At 50.9% G+C, this 19,614-nt stretch overlaps 1 protein-coding gene across 1 annotated transcript in view; it reads right to left on the bottom strand.

The window, feature by feature from the left end:
- The window catches only part of IRS2 (insulin receptor substrate 2), a 29,038-nt gene extending 22,600 nt beyond the window's left edge, over positions 1-6,438 (bottom strand). Inside the window, exon 1 of the mRNA XM_068526817.1 lies at positions 1,868-6,438. Within this exon, the coding sequence (XP_068382918.1) occupies positions 1,868-5,924 (4,057 nt within the window). The 5' untranslated portion in view covers positions 5,925-6,438. The remainder of the gene's footprint in view (positions 1-1,867) is intronic.
- Between the last annotated feature and the right edge of the window lie 13,176 nt (positions 6,439-19,614).

Here is a 19,614-nt window from a genome sequence, read left to right on the forward strand (position 1 = left end):
TGTTCTCAGGCTGTTTTTCTGATTAGAATCAGATTTCAGCAAAATGTACTTTCGTGTTCACGATGGCCTATACCCATTCCTGTGCGTACGGATTTCTCCTCCACTCAAGTCTAGTTACGCTGGTGTGTTTATCTGGTCTGCATCTTGGACGGCAGCTAATCATCCTTCAAGTCCCAGACACACGAGCCAATTTTTCAGATGCACCTGTAGGGCTTAAGTTAACTCCAAGCAAAGTGACCTTCCGCTGAGCGCCATCGTTTATGGGACATGTCCTGACAACTCCAGTGGGCTTCATTGGATGCGAAGCACCACACTCCTGAGAGTTCTCCGTGACTCTTTTTATCTTGTGTTCCACAATTTTAATAAAAGAGCAGGTAGCGTTTCCTCTGTTATATTGGAATTCCAGGGTATCAACTCTACAGCTATAACTTTAAATCCCACGGATACTAGAAAACACATGCTGGATTTAGATGGCATTAGAGGGCTCTGTTTACTTTTAGAAAAAAAGGTGTACGGATCCCCAAGCTACCTCCGTCGTCACCCTGTAACCCTTGCAGACTGCTGACCTCAGGCCAGCATCTAAGCCGTGTTCACTGCTCTGTGCTTTGCGGTTCCCACAAAGCCTCTATCTTCCTGACAGCCGTGCACAGAAGCGGCTACAAAATTAAAGAAGAAACTCTCTTGAACCCACCGGCCCCCTCACTCCACCTCTCCTCCACCTCGTCATTCAAAGTTTGAGACAGTCAGGACCTCTGAGACAGTCAGGACGCCCCTGCAGGTGCAAGGCAAGCACGCCTCTCTCCTTTTGGATCTGTGATGAGACTGCAAAGGACAATTCTGGACACCATCCCATCCAATGGTTCCCGAGAAGACCAGCATGGCCATCTTTCACTGTCTCCTCTGAAGCCCAGATTCACATCGCCTGGGCGGCCGAAAAATCCTGGGGGCCTGGGCCCCGCCCACTGGTCGCCTCACGTCACTGCGCCTGGGCTGCCCCCATAGGCCATTTCTCAAGCACACTCAGGCGGTCTAACTGGGGCAGGCGCTCCCGGCCATGGTCCCCAAACCGGCAGCACCAGCACAACCTGGGTGCTTCTTAGGAAAGCACACTGGGAGCCACACCCCAGACCCACGGCACTGGAATCTCGGGGATTCACCTAGCCCGGCCGTCCGGGTCTCAGCAAACTCTCCACGTGACTCCCAGGTGGGCTCCAGTTGGAGAACCACTGCTTCTGAGCTGTGTTTAAGCAGCGTTACCACTTCAGCCCGTTCGGAGAAAAGGAACGTCTCTGGTGGAAAAGCTCCTACAGGCTACGTGTAAACTTTAAATGGTTCGCTGTTCCCTGCAGCAGTCACCAAAATGGATGTTCGTTTCCTAAACAACTGTTGGGCCTGTTTTTTATGAGCTCTGAGGCTCGGCAAGAGCCAGCCGGGCCCGGCTCCAGGAAAACAAAGAGAAAGGTGAGGGCTGCGGCCTGGGAGCTGCTGGAACTTCAGGTCCCCTCCCGGCAGAAGTTTCCCACCTCTCAGATGGAGAAGACCCCCTCTGCCGCCTCCCCCCCGGGGGTGGCTGAACTGGGGGCACCCGCCAGGTGTGTTCATGGGAAGACGGGGAGGCTGGGCCCAAGAAAACAAATCAAAAGTCTCCCGAGTCCGAAGATTCACATTCAACTCAAAGATGACCTGAGTGCTCTTGGCAAGGTCTCTGGGGTTCGAGAGCTGACATCGGGCCAAAAGTGAAACAGAACAGGAAACCTGCGCCCGTACTCGGGCATTTAGGTCGAGGTACCAAAGAAGGGAAGAGGCTTTAGCCACCACGGATGCCCTCGCGTGCCCACCCTTCTTCCACCAGCCGCAGGGGCCTCACCTTTCACGACCGTCGCCTCTTTCAGGTGATGCGTCAAGAAGTCGAGGCTGGCGTAGGTGCTGGCGGAGGGCAGGGCGCCAGGGCCGGGCCCCACACACACGCCGCCGGTGCTGCCGGCCCCTACCGCGCCGATGAGACCCCCGAGGCTCCGGGTCCGGCCCCAGGCGCTCTTGTCTCCCGTCTGAGGATGCTGCGGCGGCTGCGGGGGCGGCAACAGCCCCGGCTCGTCCCTCACGTCGATGGCGATGTAGTTGAGGCCGTTCTGGAAGCCGGCAGAGGTCTCCCGGCGCATCGGCGAGCCACTGCCCCCGGGGCAGCCGACCAAACCCCCGGGCTGGCTCGGCGTCCAGGGCCGCGCCTGCGGGGGGAGCGGCGGCGGCAACTGGCGGGGGGACGTGGGGGGCTCGTCGCCGCCAGCCAGGACGCTGCCGCCGCCCCCTTCGCCGCTTTTCCTGAGAGACACGTTCTCCACCGAGGCCGAGTTGTGGCGCTTGGGGTTGTGGGCGAAGGACGGGGACACGGGGGTCACAGTGGTGGTCGAGGAGAAGGTCTCCGAGCTGTGGCGGCGGCGGCCCCCTTGCGGGTCCGCGCGGATGACCTTGGCGCCGCGGTGCGGGTCTGGGGGCTGGCTGGCCTGCAGGAAGGCCTCGACCCCCGACACCTGGTCCATGAGGCTCAGCCTCTTCAGGCCGGACACGAGGCTGCTCACGCGGGCCCCGTCGGGCTTCGGGGGCGCGGCGATCGGTTGCGGCGGCGTGGCAGCCACGCCGAAGGCCATCTCGGTGTAGTCGCCGCTGTCGCCCGCCCCCGAGGACGGAGAGGAGGCCGCGCCAGGGCCCTGGGAGGGCGGTGCCGGAGGCAGGCGGTACAGCTCTCCGGGCGGGGGCGGCGGCGGCGGCGGCTGCAGGGCCGAGGAGGGGGCGGCGGGGCGCGGGGGCAGCGGCGGGTACGCGGAGGCCTCGGGGGACAGGAGGGCGTCCAGGGAGCCCACGGGGTCCCCGGCCTGGCCGCCCGGCTGGGGTGACTTGGGCGAGCTGAAGTCGAGGTTCATGTAGTCGGAGAGCGGGGAGCGCTGCCGGCTGTCGCCGCTGGTGCCCGGGGTGCCCGAGCCCAGCGACGAGGCCGGGCTGCCGGCGGACAGCAGCGACGACGACGAGGCGGCCGAGGCCAGCAGCGGGGGCGCGGGCGGCGACAGGCGCGCGCCCGCCTCGCCGAAGTCGATGTTGATGTACTCGCCCGGGCTCTTGGGCTCGGGCGGCAGCGGGTACTCGTGCATGCGGGGCAGGGTCTGCAGCCCCTCCAGGGACAGGCGCGTGGGCCGCGCGGCCCGGCAGCGCTGGCCCAGGAGGCCCTCCGGGCGGCCGCTGCCACCGCCACCGGGCCTCGCGGGCGAAGGCACCGCCGCGTGGGGTGGCTGCGGGTGGCCGCCGCCGCCCCCGGCCCCGGCCGCGAAGGCGCCGGCTGGCTGCGTGGACCCCGGGCCGGCCGTCGACTCCAGCCGCTCCTCCTCCAGGATGCGCCCCACGGGGGAGCTCATGAGCACGTACTGGTCGCCGTCCCCGTTGCAGGCGTAGGGGGCCTTGTAGGAGCGGGGCAGGGAGCTGTAGCAGTAGCCGGGGACGCCCCGGGGCATCTCGCCGCCGCCGCCGCCGCCGCCGTGCAGGGCGGCCGAGAAGAAGTCGGGCGGGGTGCCCGAGGCGCCCGCGTCGCCGGGGGACATGTTGAGGTAGTCCCCGTTTGGAAGCAGCCTGCCGTCGGCGGCGCTCTCCACCGCCAGCTTGGAGCCGCCGCACCACATGCGCATGTACCCGCTGTCCTCGGGGGAGCTCTCGGCCGGGGAGCTGGTCTTGTAGCCGCCCCCGCTCCCCGGGAAGGCCCTGCTGGCGGCCGACGCGGGCGTGGGCCCCGCGGCTCCCGCGGGGGGCAAGGCCGCGACGGCGGCGCGCGGCTGCAGGATCTGCTTCGGGGCGGACACGCTGGTGGGGCTCATGGGCATGTAGTCGTCGCTCTTGCAGCTCCCGCCGCCGCCGCCGCCCGTGAGGGCCACGCCGGGGGTCATGGGCATGTAGCCGTCGTCCGTGCCCAGGTTACTGCTGGAGCTCCTGTGCGACCCGATCTCGATGTCGCCGTAGTCCTCGGGGTAGGGGTGGTAGGCCACTTTGGGGGAGGACGCGGGGCACGACGGGCAGAGGCGGCCTGAGCTGCCGGAGAAGGTGGCCCGCATCAGGGTGTACTCATCCAGGGACGCGGAGGAGGGCTGGGGCACTGGCCGCTGCCGGGCAGGCGTGGTCAGGGAGTAGGTCCTCTTCCTCAGGCCCCTGTCCAAGTCCTGGGCCCCGTCCCCGGAGACTCTGCGGTAGGGTCGGCCGCAGTGGCTCAGGGGCCGGTCCATGGTCATGTACCCGTACAGCTCGCCCGCGCTGCCGTCCCTGGCCGGGGGCGTCTCGGCGATGGACTCGGGCGTGTTGCTCCTGAGACTGCAGAAGGCTCTCAGGTCCCCAGGGCTCGAGCCGTACTCGTCCAGGGACATGAAACCAGGGTCGCTGGGGGAGCCCGAGGCCGAGGCGCTGCCGCTGGAGGGTCGCTGGGGGTGCAGGGGGTGCTGCATGTGCGGGTGCGGGCCCGGGGGCGGCGGGTAGGAGCCCGAGCCGTGCCCGCTGCTGGACGACAGGCTGCCGGGGCTGGTGGCGGCCGCCGGGGGCGAGTGCGCCACGGGCATGGACATGGAGCGGCTGTGCTGCAGGGCGCCCCCTGCCGGCGCCAGCGTCACCTTGCTCGCGCGGCCGCCGCAGCCGCCGCTCAGGGTGTGCGAGCGGCTCAGGGGCGCGCGCACCGGCCCCGGGCTCAGGGGGCTCCCCGCCACCGACACCGGCCTGCCGCCCGCCGCCCCGGCCCCCGCCGCCACGCCGCCGTCGCCCTCGCTGGCCGTGCGCACCCGGCACGAGCTGCACTTGGCGGCCGGCGGTGTGGCGGCCAAGCTGTCGGTGCGCGAGCGGCGCACCAGGCCCGTCTGGCTGGGGGGCAGATTGACCAGGTGGTGGTGGCGACGCGCGCCGGGGACGCTGATGGGGTGTGTGGCCGACGAGCCGGACGACTGGCTCTTGCTGCGCGGCCGGAACTCGAAGAGCTCCTTGAGCGCCTTCATGGCCTCCAGGATGGTCTCGTGGATGTTCTGCGCCACCACCGAGTCGTCTGCCTGCATCCACAGCTCACCGGGGCCCGTGACGGCCGAGCGGCCCACCTCGATGAAGAAGAAGCTGTCCGAGTGGCCGCAGCGGCGGATGTTCATGAGCTGCAGCGTCACCGACGGCTGCTCGCAGTTGAGCTTCACGAAGCCGATGGTGCGCGCCGACAGGCACAGGCGGTACACGCCCGTCAGGTTCTTGCTCTGGCCCAGGCCCTTGGGCTTCAGGTTCACCTGCCACACCTCACGGTAGGCGGCCGTGGCAGGCGCCACCAGCCCGTAGCTGTCATCGGCCGCGGCGGCGGCGGCGGCGGCGCCGGCCGAGCCGCCCAGGGCGCCGGGCAGGGAGGCGCTGCAGGACGCGGAGGGGGTGGCGGCGGCGGCGGCGGGGGGCGCGTCGCCGGCGCTCGCTCGGCCCTCGCTGACCAGGTCGGTGAGCGCGCGGTACCAGCCCTCCTGCTCCTGCTCGTTCTCGGCCGCCACTGCAAAGTACTCGTCCTTGGTGTAGAGAGCGATCAGGTACTTGTGCTTGGCGTCGGCGCGCTTGTTGATGTTCAGGCAGCAGTCGAGCGCGATGACCCGCTTCGGGGCGCCCGCTTTGCTCCGCCACTTCTTCTCGCTCTCGTAGTACTCGAGCCGCGGCGGCTGCGGCGCCGGCCCCCCGCCCGCTGTCGCCGCCGCCGCCGCCGCCTCGTCGCCGCCCGCGCCGGGTCCGCGCAGCACGAAGAAGCGCTTGTGGCCGTGCTTCTGCTTGCGCAGGTAGCCGCACTTGCGCACGCCGCTGTTGTTGTTGTTGTTATTGTGGTTGAGGTTGAGGTTGGGGCCGTCGCCGCCCGCCGGCCCGGGGCGCCCGTGCATCGGCGGGCTCGCCATCACCGGCGCTTCAGGCCGCGCCGCCCGGCCCGGCGTGGAGGGGCCGGGGGGAGCGGAGGGGGCGCGGGCGGCTCCCTCCCCCCTGCTCGCCCGCCGGAGCCCGCGTCCCTCGGGCCCAGGAGGTGGGGAAGGTTCGGGGAGGCCCGCCGCGGGGAGGGCGGGGGGCCGGCACCGCGCGGTGGCGCAGCGCCCTTCGCGATCCGGGGCCCCAGAGGATGCCCGGCGCGGGCGGCGGCGGCGGCCGCTGCCTCCCGGGCTCTCGGGCGGCGCCTGGGGGCTCGCGGGCTGGGCCGAGAGTCGGGGGTCCCCGAGCCGCGGGGCCGAGCCTAAGGCGCGCCCGGCCGCAAGGGTCCCGCCGCCGCGCCGCGCTCCGGGGTGCCGGGGTGTGCCCCGGTACTCGGGGTCCGCGCCGCCGCCGCCGCCGCCGGGGCTGCTGCTGCTGGTGCTGCCAACGGCGACCCGGGCTCGTCGCGGTCCCCGCCGCACAGTGAGTAACACATCGCGCACCGAGTGACTGAACTAAGAAGAGCAAAACAACATGTGACTCGGCGTTACGCAGGCACACACGGCGCGGCCCGCCCCGCCCCGCCGCCCGCATTGGCGCCGCGCTCCCCGACAGACGGCTGGCGCGGCCAATAGGCTCGGGGCGCGGGGGGGGCGGGGCGGGCCGCGCGGCCCGCCCCGCCCCCCTTTCTCCCGGGGCCGCGTTTCCCGCCGTCCCCTCCCCCTCCCGCGGAGGCCAGGGCCCGGGTCGGGTGGGGGCCGGCCCGGGCCTCATTAATCAGAGGCTCGTTGTGGATGCCGGCGGAGGAGATGCCACCCAGGGCGGGAAAAGGGGCGCGCGGGAGGGGCGGGGGCCGGCGGCCGCCGCGCGGAGGGCCCTGCACTCCCGCCTGTGACTCAATTAATTGGGCTGGGAGCTTCCGCCGGGGAGGGGACTGGGGTGGGCGGGGTGGGGGGGAGGAATTGGGACTGCAGGGGGCGGGGGCCGGCGGAGATCAAGGGCCGACACCGCCCGCCAGGGTTCGGTGCGTGGGAGGGGACGGTGGCACCGCACTCGGGCCCCGCATCGCCTCGCCGCCGCCCCACTAGCGGGGGCCAAGATAGGGGCAGTGAACTTGGCCGCCCTCTCGGAACCCCCCTCCCCCCAGCACACACTTTGGCTTGCGGATCCGGCGCCCCGGCTTGGGGTGGACGCGCGCCCGCCCGGCTGGGCGGGTTTGCGCCTGGGTGGTTCCCGGGTGCCCGGCCCGCGGCTTGTTTACGAGCATCACGTTAGGCACCAGTGAGCTCTGGATCCATAGCAATTTCGTGCCCCTTCCTGGAAGGAGAACCGGGGTGCTCCCGGGGTCCCACCCGCTCAGGGGCGCCCTTCCCTCGCACCGGGTCGTGGGCTCTTTCCGGGGCGTCATCAGCGCCATTCACTTGTCAGGATCTCGGGAAGTTGAAATCGTCTGTTGGATGTAATAGGAGAAAGAGAAGGAGGACGAGCAGGCGTAGAGAACTGCAGTTTCCTGAGTGCCGGGAAGAGGGCGCGCTCCAGCGAGCACACAGCCCTGGGAGCCGGGTCCCCGCGGCGGGTGCCCTCCTCCTGCCAGACCCTCCGCCCCACGCGCGGAGGCGCGGGAGTGGGCGGTTCCAGACCCGCGCGCCCTTAGCCGGCAGCGGCCGCCGCGTGGAAGGCGCCCATGGATGCTTCGAATTTTTACATCTGTGTGCCTTCTGTGACTTTCCAAGTCGATCACAAATAAGGACCCACCATACAATCGCGTCTCCTAAATGACAGTGAGGGCTACTGGTGAGGGTGGGAGTCCCCGAGTTCAGATCAGAGCAGGCTCCGGATCCTGCAGAAACCAAGAAGGCTAAAAGCAAGCCGTTGTCTTTGTTTTTTCGTTTTTTGGTTTTTTCAATTGTGTGTCTTCACGAAATGATTTGGAACAATAATCTTGGTTATTTTTTTATTAAGTCCTGGAAGTTTGCCTTTGAATGTCCTCTGTACTTTATAAAAGTCTTTATTTTAAATGTAATAAAGTCTTAAATTTAAGAAAAATAACAAGATTGTAATATTTGAAAGGGTGATATATTTTTTAACATGTTTGTAAAAACTGACCTAAAAATTCTGCTAGTCAATTTTATGGGCCAAGAGATCCCTACTTACAGAAAGATCTTAATAGTTTTGTTTGTTGTGTATACACATGATGATTATTGATGAGTAACAAACATAAGAATAATCAATGACACAAAAATCATCATAGCATTTGCCTCAAAGAGCTGTATGTAAAGTTGATCCGTCATTTTTTTTTTTTTTTCAAAGTTTTTTTTTAAAATTAATTTATTTATTTGTTTATTTATGGCTGTGTTGGATCCCCGTTCCCGCGCGAGGGCCCTCTCCAGCCGCGGCAAGCGGGGGCCACTCCCCATCATGGTGCGCGGGCCTCTCACCATCGCGGCCCCTCCCGTTGCGGAGCACAAGCTCCAAACACGCAGGCTCAGCAGCTGTGGCTCACGGGCCCACCCGCTCCGCGGCATGTGGGATCCTCCCAGACCAGGGCCCGAACCCGTGTCCCCTGCACTGGCAGGCAGACTCTCAACCACTGCGCCACCAGGGAAGCCGGATCCGTCATTTTAAACCATGCTTTAAAAAGTAATACCTCTGGGAGTGCCCTTTTAAGTGTGCATGTGTATTTCTATGTGTGGGCATGGGTGTGTATACACATTTGTGTGTGTGTGTATGATTGTGTATGTGTTGGGGGCACCACCCTTATGGACATTATGCTTCGGTTTTTTATTCTTTTTAGATCTTGCTGCCCCTTTTATGGTAACACGTTGCCGAGCGATCAGTTAAGTAGTTAATATCCATTCATGTTTTCTTCTTCCTTGACCCTTTGAAAAATAAAATTCTTAGGAACTCAAAAAAAAAACACAAAAAGAAAGAGAGAGATGAAGGGGTTCTTATCTGGGAGCTTGAAGAAAATGTGGCCCAATTTTATTGGCTTTGTGATGATTTACAGCAAGCAGCACCACCTGTATGTTCAGTAACCCTAACGGGCATAGTATGATTGTGGGGCAACCTGTTTTCAGCATCATGCTGTAATAATTTCTTCTGAGAAAGTACCTTTTCTTTTTGATTTTGACTTTTCATACAAAATTAAGTTTTCAAATATTCACTGAATACTTCTTTGCTGTGCCCTTCAGATGTTAACAAGTCCATCTTGGATTTGTTTGTTTTTTCCCCTTAGAGCGATTCCGATGTTCAATGCCAGTTTCAAGTAAAGGTGTCAGAAGCTCTCCTTTGGCAGTTGACACTTTCCCCATGTAGTACTGCCTCAGTCACTGATTAGGGGCAGACAAGGCAGGGTGAAGAGTGACCTCCTCTCTCAGTGGCATTCTCATACTGTAAGATCACAAAGCTACAGCAAAACTACTTGTCATTCTGAAGTCCTAGAACCTCTCACTACAAGTGTGGGAGCACAGTTTCCATTCTCATTAAGAAGTCAGTCCATGAAACCAGCAGAAAGGAACTCTGTAATTAGAAGAATCCCAGTCTTCTTCCTCAACGAAGGAACTGGTTGTGTTTCTCCCTTTCCATTGCCAAATAAGCTATTTATTTATTTAAAGCTTGTGTGACACCTTGTGATTTTCCAACTGCTCTCCCATACTTTTCCAGCAAAAGTCAGCTAATAACATCTGTCAACCTGCTCTCCACGCAGGGCTGGGTGCTGCTGTGTGGCCTGTTGCCAGCAAAAGCCTGGATGAAATTTTTTCTCATGGTCCGAAAGCTTTCATCGGAAATTCTCTTTCCTTTCATGGATAACAAAATGGCCATATCTTTAAACAAGGAGGGATTTTTGTTTGGTTGGTTTTGTTGTTTTGTTTTGTTTTTTAACATAGACTCTTACACAAGGATTCTTTTACTAAAACCAAAAGTCCTTTCTGGAATAATTTAATTACCTTTCATAAAGTAGTCAATTTCACAAAAGTGTAGGCATTAAAAACGTATCATAAATCCGTAACACAAATAACAGTAACAATAATACTGACCATCATTAATTTTCTTCTCTGTTTCATATAAGGAAGCACCTGTAGCAGGAGAAAAGTAGATAACATGAGAGGGTTTTTTTTGTTTTTTTGGTTTTTTAAATTCTTAACCCTGTAGCTGTTTGACAGTATTTTCGGTCTGGATGAACTCTTATCTAACTGAGTAAGCAGATCACTAAGTGGAATATTATATGACCAGTTTTAAAATGTATTTTAACCACATAGCACAGGGAGATCAGCTCGGTGCTATGTGACCACCTAGAGGGGTGGGATAAGGAGGGTGGGAGGGAGACGCAAGAGGGAGGGGATATGGGGATATATATGTATATGTACAGCCGATTCACTTTGTTATAAAGCAGGAACTAACACACCATTGTAAAGCAATTATACTCCAATAAAGATGTTAAAAAGAAAAAATTAAGATATACAGTGTAAAAATAAATAAATTAATTAATTAATTAAAAAATGTATTTTAGGAATAGAGATTTTAACATCAGAGGTTTACATTGTAGCCTTTAAAAAGAGTGGCAACATTTCATCAGTTTTGCTGTGTTAAATAATGTATGACAGTTGCTCATTTAATACATTTCCCTTTCTGTGATGAATGAACCCTGAGGGCAGACTTTTCCTCATCTAGGATTCATATGGGGACTTCCTACACTTTAGCAGCTAGTTTTTTTCTCTCACAAATATATTTGCTAATATGTTTCAACTGAAATTTCACAAGGATTTTGTAACATTCCAGTGCTGTGCAACAGAATGATTTACATGAAGTAATGTAACTGCTGTTTGGATCATTCACGGTCAACGGGTGGCTTTGCAAATGTTTGAAAAAGCAGGATTTGTTCATAGATTGTATTGGTTTCTCGGAAGTTGTAAAGGCTTTCCACTTCAGTATCTCTTTCGCTCATTAAAAATCCTGATATATTTTAAATAGTCCTTTCCTTAAATATTCATTTGGGGAAGAGGGATTTTCTAAAATAAATGATCTCTCATGCACATATATGCTAGAGCAAACTAACACTTAAGAATTATTCTGAAAAGTGTATGAATTGAATTAATACTGTTTAGAAAAATGCTCATTTATGTAGTAGGCACCAGGATAGCTAATCCAATATTAAAAACATTTTCATTTTAAATAGGATTGTGTTGAAGAAATATTAACACATAAACAACCAATTACATAGTGACTGCTGTCAGTGACTTAAAATTCTTATTCATTAACCCCTGAATTTTGTTGTGTTTAAATTTCGAGAATGTATTTCTAAATTAAAAACAAAACCAAACAGAACTTTTTTTTTCCCTAAAGACTTTCCGTGATTGAAATAAAAATTTCACATTAATGGCTATATAAAATTACTGAATCATTAAAAAAACAAACAAACAAAAAACCTGTTCCTTCTTAAAACATCCCTCTCCCTTGGAATTCTTGGCCCTGAAATACAATATACTCACATTTTGCTTGACTAAATTGATGCTTTGCAATGTTCTGGCTGCAGAGTTAAAATGTTGTTTATTGTGTTTGTTTGTTTTTTCCTGTCAGAGCAGAACAAAAGTGTCTGCTTCTCAATGTGTAGTTCATGAGCAGATGACATTAAAAAAAAGGGGGGGGGGCTTTAAAATGACACAGCTATATTTTCTGGGAAGGGAGGGGGGATGAGCAGTGAGGCCCGCTGGGAGTGCCCTTGAACAGAGCGCAAATGTTAAGGAAGGGGAAAGATCAACCCAAGTTCATTGATCCCACTGTTAGTTCTGGGAACAAGCTTTCGCCCTGCTTTTGCAAACTGCTCAGGACACAAATAGGACACGGCTGCCCCGCTTTTCGCCAAATGCTCTGGTGTTTTGGGCTATAGTCAGAAACCTTCCACTTTTCTGCAGTCGTTCACGTGCTGTTTCTAGGCTTGCCTTTCAGTCTGTTTTCTAGAGTTGTTTTGAAATCCAACCTAAAGATAAGAGAGGAAATGTGACCCGCTCTTGTGAATGCTGCCACCAACTGGCAACGCTTCTTCCCAAGGCAGGACCAGCTCCCAAGCGAGTTGTCACAGCCAGAGTGGTGCCTGCTTTTGTAGAAAGCTGGTTGCAACCTCACCTACACTTGCTCTGCACAAATCTTTAAATAAATCAATAGAAACTATTTGAGATAAAACAAAGAAACATCAACAAGTGAACTAAGGGCAAGGTCAGATGACAAATGGGGATGAGTATATTAGTAAGTTTAAGAATTTTTTTTTTTTTGGATTGGGTAGCAAGCTAGCATGGTCACATTTTCTAATATTCTTTAAATCTCAATTTGCATCTTTAGTTACCAAGAACAGCTATTGTATAAAAAATGTATACCAATGTCCATTTAAGATTTTAGAAAACTACTTAGCCAACAATTTAAAAACAAGAATCTAAACAAGATTATTCTGGAACATTTCCTGGAGCAAACCTAAGGGTTACAATAGGGATACAAACTTTTGGTTGTTTTTCTCCACTAAACTGACCTATCAATCTCAATTTTTTTTTTTTTTTTTTTTTTTTTTTTTAGAATAAGCCAAAGTCATCTTGAGAGATAGTGAAAAGTAAAATTTGAAAAAGTATGGAGGAAAGAAAATATATTTTAAAAACTATAAATAACAACATTTTAAAAGCTATAAATGACAAATGGCAGTGAAGTATCAACCGTGGCTATCTTTTTGATTAATTTGAACTTATGAACTCATGGCTTATTTATCAAAGCTAAATGTATAAATTATACCATCTTTCATAATTGCTCTAGTCTCAGTTTTTAGGCAATGCCAATGACAGAGATAGTCAAGTTAGTGATGGTATTTGAGCTAAGTTACCCAAATAAGGTGAAGGGATCAGAAGATGGGATTTATTTGCTACCAAATTTGTTCTTTTTTTTTTTTGCCTACGTTGGGTCTTCATTGCTGTGTGCGGGCTTTCTCTAGTTGCGGTGAGCAGGGGCTACTCTTCGTTGCTGTGTGCGGGCGTCTCATTGCGGTGGCTTCTCTTGTTGCGGAGCATGGGCTCTAGGTGCACTGGCTTCGGTAGTTCTGGCACACGGGCTCAGTAGTTGTGGCACGTGGGCTCTAGAGCACAGGCTCAGTAGTGGTGGCGCATGGGCTTAGTTGCTCGGCGGCATGTGGGATCTTCCCGGACCGGGGATCGAACCCGTGTCCCCTGAAGTGGCAAGTGGATTCTTAACCACTGCGCCACCAGGGAGGTCCCCAAATTTGTTCTTCAGGTACCTTTATCCTGGATGAAAGGGAAAAAAAAAACCCAATAGCAATAATAATAATAATAACAACTAATTAGAGCGGTTTATCAGTGTATTTACATGTTACAGCATTTGATTCCCACCACTCCGTGAGTATCAAATCAAATAATGTAATATATATTATTATATTATTAATATATTATTATAATTATTATAGTTATAGCTATATTATAATAATTAATAACATATTAATATATTATTATAATAGGTATCAATGTAATATAATAAAAAACATCATTCTCCCATAATGCCAATATTATAAACATATGATTCTGACACAAGTGAGCATCGAGCTAGGTCTTTAATTCCCGTTCTGGGTTACCTTTAGTAACCTGAACTATGAGCCCACATACAATGTTTAAGAATGATGTGCTATTTATATGTGTATGATACTTTTTGCCTTGTTTAACACACTTAGAACACAAATGATATTAACTAAACTGAAGTAACTTGAGGCAAGAGGGATTCCTGAGGTTCACAAGAAAATAATTAGAGCAACAACTTGTGAAATTAAAGCAGATGCCACTATCGCCGTTCCCCGCTGACTGTTAAATGTTAAATGGAGATTTCAGTTCAGATAAACACATTCTAAGAATCCCTGCTGGGAGTGCACACATCAGCCTGCATTTTCACGTTTGCTAGTTCTTCGTTAAAAAGTCAGCCTATCGTCTTGCTAGAAGAGAGAAAAAAATTAGAATTACATATTGAAAATTTCTTGAAATGACATTTGATACTATAAGAATGTCTTTTTAGGTAGTTAGTAGTAAGGATTAAAAAGCCATATTTTTCACTGCTGTTAAACAGCACACAGAAAATGAAATATATTGGTATTTTGAGACTTTGTTATTCTGTTTTTATTTTGGCAAGTGTGTCCCTGATTTTAAAACTTCTACACACTAAAAGTGGATTCCAGTTTCAAAATGGTAACTGTATCCCTCATGGTATCAGTTTAAAAGGAAATTAATATGCAGATTGTCAATGAGCAACATTGTTTAAAGTTACATTATTTTTCAGTTATAGAATGATAGAAAAGTAGGATTATCCTTTATTATGCAGGTGAATTTATATCTTTCTCAATTTAAAATATGAAAATCAGGAAATATCAAATTATTAAACATATGTTAAGTATTCGTTAAAGCATCAAACATTTTAGGAATTATCTAGAACATAGGTTTTTGCCCCTTTGGTTTTCTATCTAAATAATAAATGATTTACATTTGAGAAATTTCTTTCGTTACAATATTGTCACATATAATTCGGAAACAAAAATCGTTATATGTTATTACAACCGTCATCTGGCATTTTTCTTAATTTTCTTAATGCTGTATTTTGGTTCCTAATGTTGCTATTTTAACCTCTTCTAATTAATAATATATGGTAGAGAAAGTGATTTTCATCTTTAAGCCCAGGAAGTTTCACGAAGTATCTCATATCACATTAGATAACATTTAGGAAAATTCCAGGAAAAGGTGATATGAAGATATAATAAGAAAACAAAAACTGAACTTCATCTTGGTTACATGGAACTATCTTCTGGTTAAAATTCTGTTTGCAATTAGAAGAAAGAAAGAGGATACATGAGAACAAGTAAAAGGTAAATTGAGGCAACTTTAACATTAATCTCTGTTTTAAATGGCTTTTTATTTTATTTTATTTTCTTGATGTGAGGTGTTGAGCAGTTCACATTTAAATCGATTTGCAGGTGATCCTGAGCCATCAAAGACCTTCCACCTGGTCTCACAGGAGCATGTCCATGGCTCATCTGTCCTCATTCCATGTTCAGTTAGAGTAACAACCCCATTTTTAATGGTATTGAAGTTCCTGTCATTCATTTCAAAATGTTTCCTAACTGTAATTAAGCTGTTTGCTACTGTGTCTCACTGCTGTTTCCCACTGGTTCTTTTTCTTTTTGTTTTTTTTCCCCTTTAGATTCTTAAGCAAGTTCACTTTACTTTCTTCTCAGTGCTGTTTGCAATCTCCAGCTAATTTCTATAGGAGGGGAAAACCCGTGTTGTCTTCCCAAGTTTGCTTTCTGGATGCTGTTCCCAGTCGTGATTGGACTACAATTTCCAACATAACCATGCATAATTAAAACATTTTAGTGATAATAACAAAGTGCCCATTTTACAAACAAGGCACATCCATTTAAAAGAGATTAAGTGTGCTTAAACCCTGTGCTTGCTTCCCAAGCTGAAAACTCCGCAGGGAATGAAAATTGTTTAAAAAAAAAAAAAAGTCTCTGACTTTCATTTCATGGAAATTAGTTTTAACTAGCCAAACATTAGTAATTGTATTTAGACTGTTTTTAGGTTAAATTTTTTTAAAGCTAATATTTTAGACAACCGATCCTGAAGGTCTACAGTAGGAGGAACTCTCTGCTTCGTGGGGAATACTAATAGATGGTTCGCAGTTACGTTATCTGATGATAAGCTCATACTAACCCAATAAAATATTTGATTCCATCAAATTTATCAATGTCTTAAGCATCCACTTTGAGCTAAAGTCTGTGTGGTCCTGTTGGCACCAAAATGCAAACCCACAGCAGCCCCCGAGCTGTGCCTGTCGGGAGGGACGGCCTTCCACAGGTGTCTCTGGTCCCCATACCTCTTGCTGGGTAAGTGAGATGTGCAGGTCCCTGGCTCCCCTTTACTCAAGCCATTTCCAGGGACTGCATTTGCAGCAGTCACCCTAAGAGATAAGGTGATAGATGGCTTCCTCCAGGACAAAGAGCAGGCTTGCTTATTTCCTGCTACGAAAGAGGTGGATTTCCCAAGCCCGGTGAACCAGCTGTGACAGCCTAGCCCCCGCTGCAGGGACATCCACTGGGACTCTCCATATCACCCCCATGATGCTTGGGGGGGTGTGAGGGACAGAAGCAGGTCTTGCTCTTTTCTGTGGCACAAGTCTCTGACCCCAGAAGCCCACGTCCTCTGCCAGTGAGCATGTCACAGTGACAGGCTAAGTGCTCAGCTCATAAGGAAAGCACAATGAAATCTCAGCCTGAGATCCTGCCTTTTGGGGAGCTCCGTCTCGGGGGACAGAGAGCCTGTATGTACATAGCCAAAGCCAAGGGCCAGAGGCATTCAGTACAGAAATGCATCCAGCTTCACAGGGGAAGTTGGTGTATTCTCAAGTTGGCATTTTGTTTCGTTTCTGGAGAAGATAGACTATTTGATAAATGATGTTGGCGTAACCGGAAAATATATCTGAAGACACGTTACAGTTGCATCCCTGTCTCCTTCCACTAAAATGTCAGGTGAGTCAAAGATCTGCATCTTAAAACATGAAACCATAAAACTTAGGAGAAAAGGAAAGAAATATTGATTAAATTTAACTTTCTGAAACAGAATTCTGAGGAGGAAAACACGGTAAAAACAAAATCAAAGTACAGACAGCAAACTGGGAAGAAATCACAGCCAATATCACAGATGAAGTGCTAATTTTGTGTTTATTTCATACCTTCAAGTCTCCTGTAAGGCAATACTGAAGAGACCACAAACACAATGTAAAAATGGATGAAGGATCTGAACACAAAGCTCACAATGATGAAAATAAATGCAAGAAAGTCTTAATCCAATAAAAGCTGGCTTAACCTTTCTCCTACTAAGATAAATGCAAATTAAAACCACAGAGTGGTACAGTCGTTCACCTGTCAGATTGGCACCAATCGAGAAGTTTGATAACACAGTGTGTTTGCCAGAATGCCAGGAAAGGTCCCCATACAAGGCTGCTGGCGGTATAGACTGAAGCGGCATCCATGCAAGGCAATTTGACTGAATCTATCAAAGCGACAAATGCCCACACTCCTTGAATGACAGTTTCACTTCTGAGAATCACTTGTACATTTTGGAAGTGATTGCTTTACAAGAGTATTTATTGCATTATTGCTGAGAATAGAACCTGATATGCATGTGTGAGGTAATATGTATTGGAAGACCTTCATTCCAGTCTTGTCTGGAATAGCAAAAATTTGGAAGCAAGTTGAATGCCAACAATTTGGAACTGGTCAAATCATGTATGGATGCAATACTCTGCAACTGAGGCACAAATGAGGCAGCTTTATTCATACGGACCATAATCTCTGAAGATGCAGCATAAGGAGAGAAAATATAACGCAAGAATCTGTTAAATATTCAAAGGTGTAAAAGTAATGTATTTTAATGGTTAGTGGCTCGGTAGACCTTGCTGATGGTATGTCTGTGAGGGAGGAAGGGAAGGAGCAAGAATAGCTCCTGAGAGAAGGGACCCTCCTGCACTGCTGGCGAGAATGCAAACTGGTGCAGCCGCTATGGAGAATAGCATGGAAGGTCCTCAAAAAGCTAACGGTAGAGCTACCGTATAATCCGGCAATCCCACTCCTGGGCATATATTCAGAGAAAGCTCTAATTCGAAAGGATACATGTGCCCCAATGTTCACTGTAGCACTATTTACAATAGTCAGGACATGGCAGCAACCTAAGTGTCCATCAACAGAGGAGTGGATAAAGAAGATGCAGCACATATATACAATGGAATATTACGCAGTCATAAAAAAGAATGAAGTAGTGCCATTTGCAGCAACATGGATGGACCTGGAGATGATCATACAAAGTGAAGTAAGACAGACAAAGACAGACAAATATCATATGATATCACTTATATGTAGAATCTAAAAAAAAAAAAAAAAAAAAAGGTACAAATGAACTTACTTACAAAACAGAAACAGACTCACAGACTTCGAAAACAAACTTAATGGTTACCAAATGGGAAAGGTGGGGGGAGGGATATATCAGAGGTTTGAGATTAACAGATACACTCTACTCTATATAAAATAGATAATCAGCAAGGACCTACTGTACAGCACGGAGAGCTCTACTCAATATTCTGCAATAACCTATATGGGAAAAGAATCTGAAGAAGAATGGATATACGTACCTGTATAGCTGAATCACTTTGCCGTACCCCTGAAACTAACACAACTTTGTAAATCAACTGTACTCCAATATAAAATAAAAATCAAATTAAAACAACAACAACAACAAAGAATGGCTCCTGGAACGTCTTGCATGGGAACTTGGTGTTTGGCAGCGTCCTTTCCTGCGGTGGGGAGACTGGCCATGGAGAGAGGGCTGGGGACGGAGGTTGACTTGAGATGCCGGAGGGTTTGGACCTCCCGTCAGGATCCAAGGGAAGATGCTGGGTAGACCGTCACAGAAGTCTGGACCGGAGGTATCCGTTTGGGAGTCACAGGCATAGAGTGGCATTTAAATCTGTGGGATGGGCTAAAATCGTCGTGAGAGAGATGAGAGCACCCAGGACACTGTCACATTTCAAAGTCAATGACAGGAAGAGGAGCCCTCAGAGCACGCTCAGAAGAAGCAGCCTTTGAAGCAGGAGAAAACAGCAGGCGAGGAATCACGAGAGTGAGCGGAGGAGAGCCTTGCAGGATAAGGATGCTGGGTGACCCAGGGAGGTGGGTCTGGTGACTCGGAAGCCGCTGTGGATCTGGACAGGAGCAGTTTCCTCATGGGGGGTGTTTGTGGAGATGAGGAGGTTGGAAGGAAGCCCAGAGGAGGCACGAAAGATGAGCAGGGTCCCTGAGGATGAAATTGAACAAGGGAAGTACTTCCATTACGGGTTGAAAGTACTGTCCTGGCAGGAGCAGTGGGGACCAAGCAGGACACAGCACTCCGAGGGAAGCTGAAGTGGAGAAATAGCAGCATCCTCGGGGAGCACAGGGCAGCGGGCGTCCTCAGGATGGAAGGAGGGTTCAGATAAGACAGACTCAGGTTTAGAGTCAAACGGAAGCTTGAAAGAACCTACGGAGGAGTTTGGGAGATGAGGGAGGAAAACCGGGCTGGTTGGAAGGTGGTTTGGCAATGTCTTACAAAACGAAACATAATCTTACCATGCAATCCAGGAATCATGCTTCCTGGTATTTTTTCAAAGCAGTTGAAAACTCATGTCCGTGTAAAATGTGAACACAAATGGCTACAGCAGCTTTAGTCCTAACTGCCAAAACTGGAAGCAACCGAGATTCACAGTCATAGGTAAATGGATAAACAAACTGTGGTATACTCACCGGTTCTTTTAAAAACTGAGCTATCAAGTCATGAAAGATATAGAAGCACATTAGATGCATGTTACTGAGTGAAGGAAGGCAATCTGAAAAAGCTATTTACTGTATGATTCCAACTCTATGACATCCTGGAAAAGGCAAAACTATGGAGACAATAAAAATAAATAAATCAGTGGTTTCTGGGGGAAGGGGAGAGATGAGTAAGCAGAGGAGAGAGGGTTTTTCGGTCAGTGAAAATAAACACTCTGTATGATGTAATGATGGTTCTGTGTCATTACATCTTTATCCAAGCCCATAGAATAGAGAGCACCCAGAGTTAACCTAAGGTA

Source organism: Eschrichtius robustus, chromosome 18 (assembly GCF_028021215.1).
Source record: "Eschrichtius robustus isolate mEscRob2 chromosome 18, mEscRob2.pri, whole genome shotgun sequence".
NCBI classification, from domain to species: Eukaryota; Metazoa; Chordata; class Mammalia; order Artiodactyla; family Eschrichtiidae; genus Eschrichtius; species Eschrichtius robustus.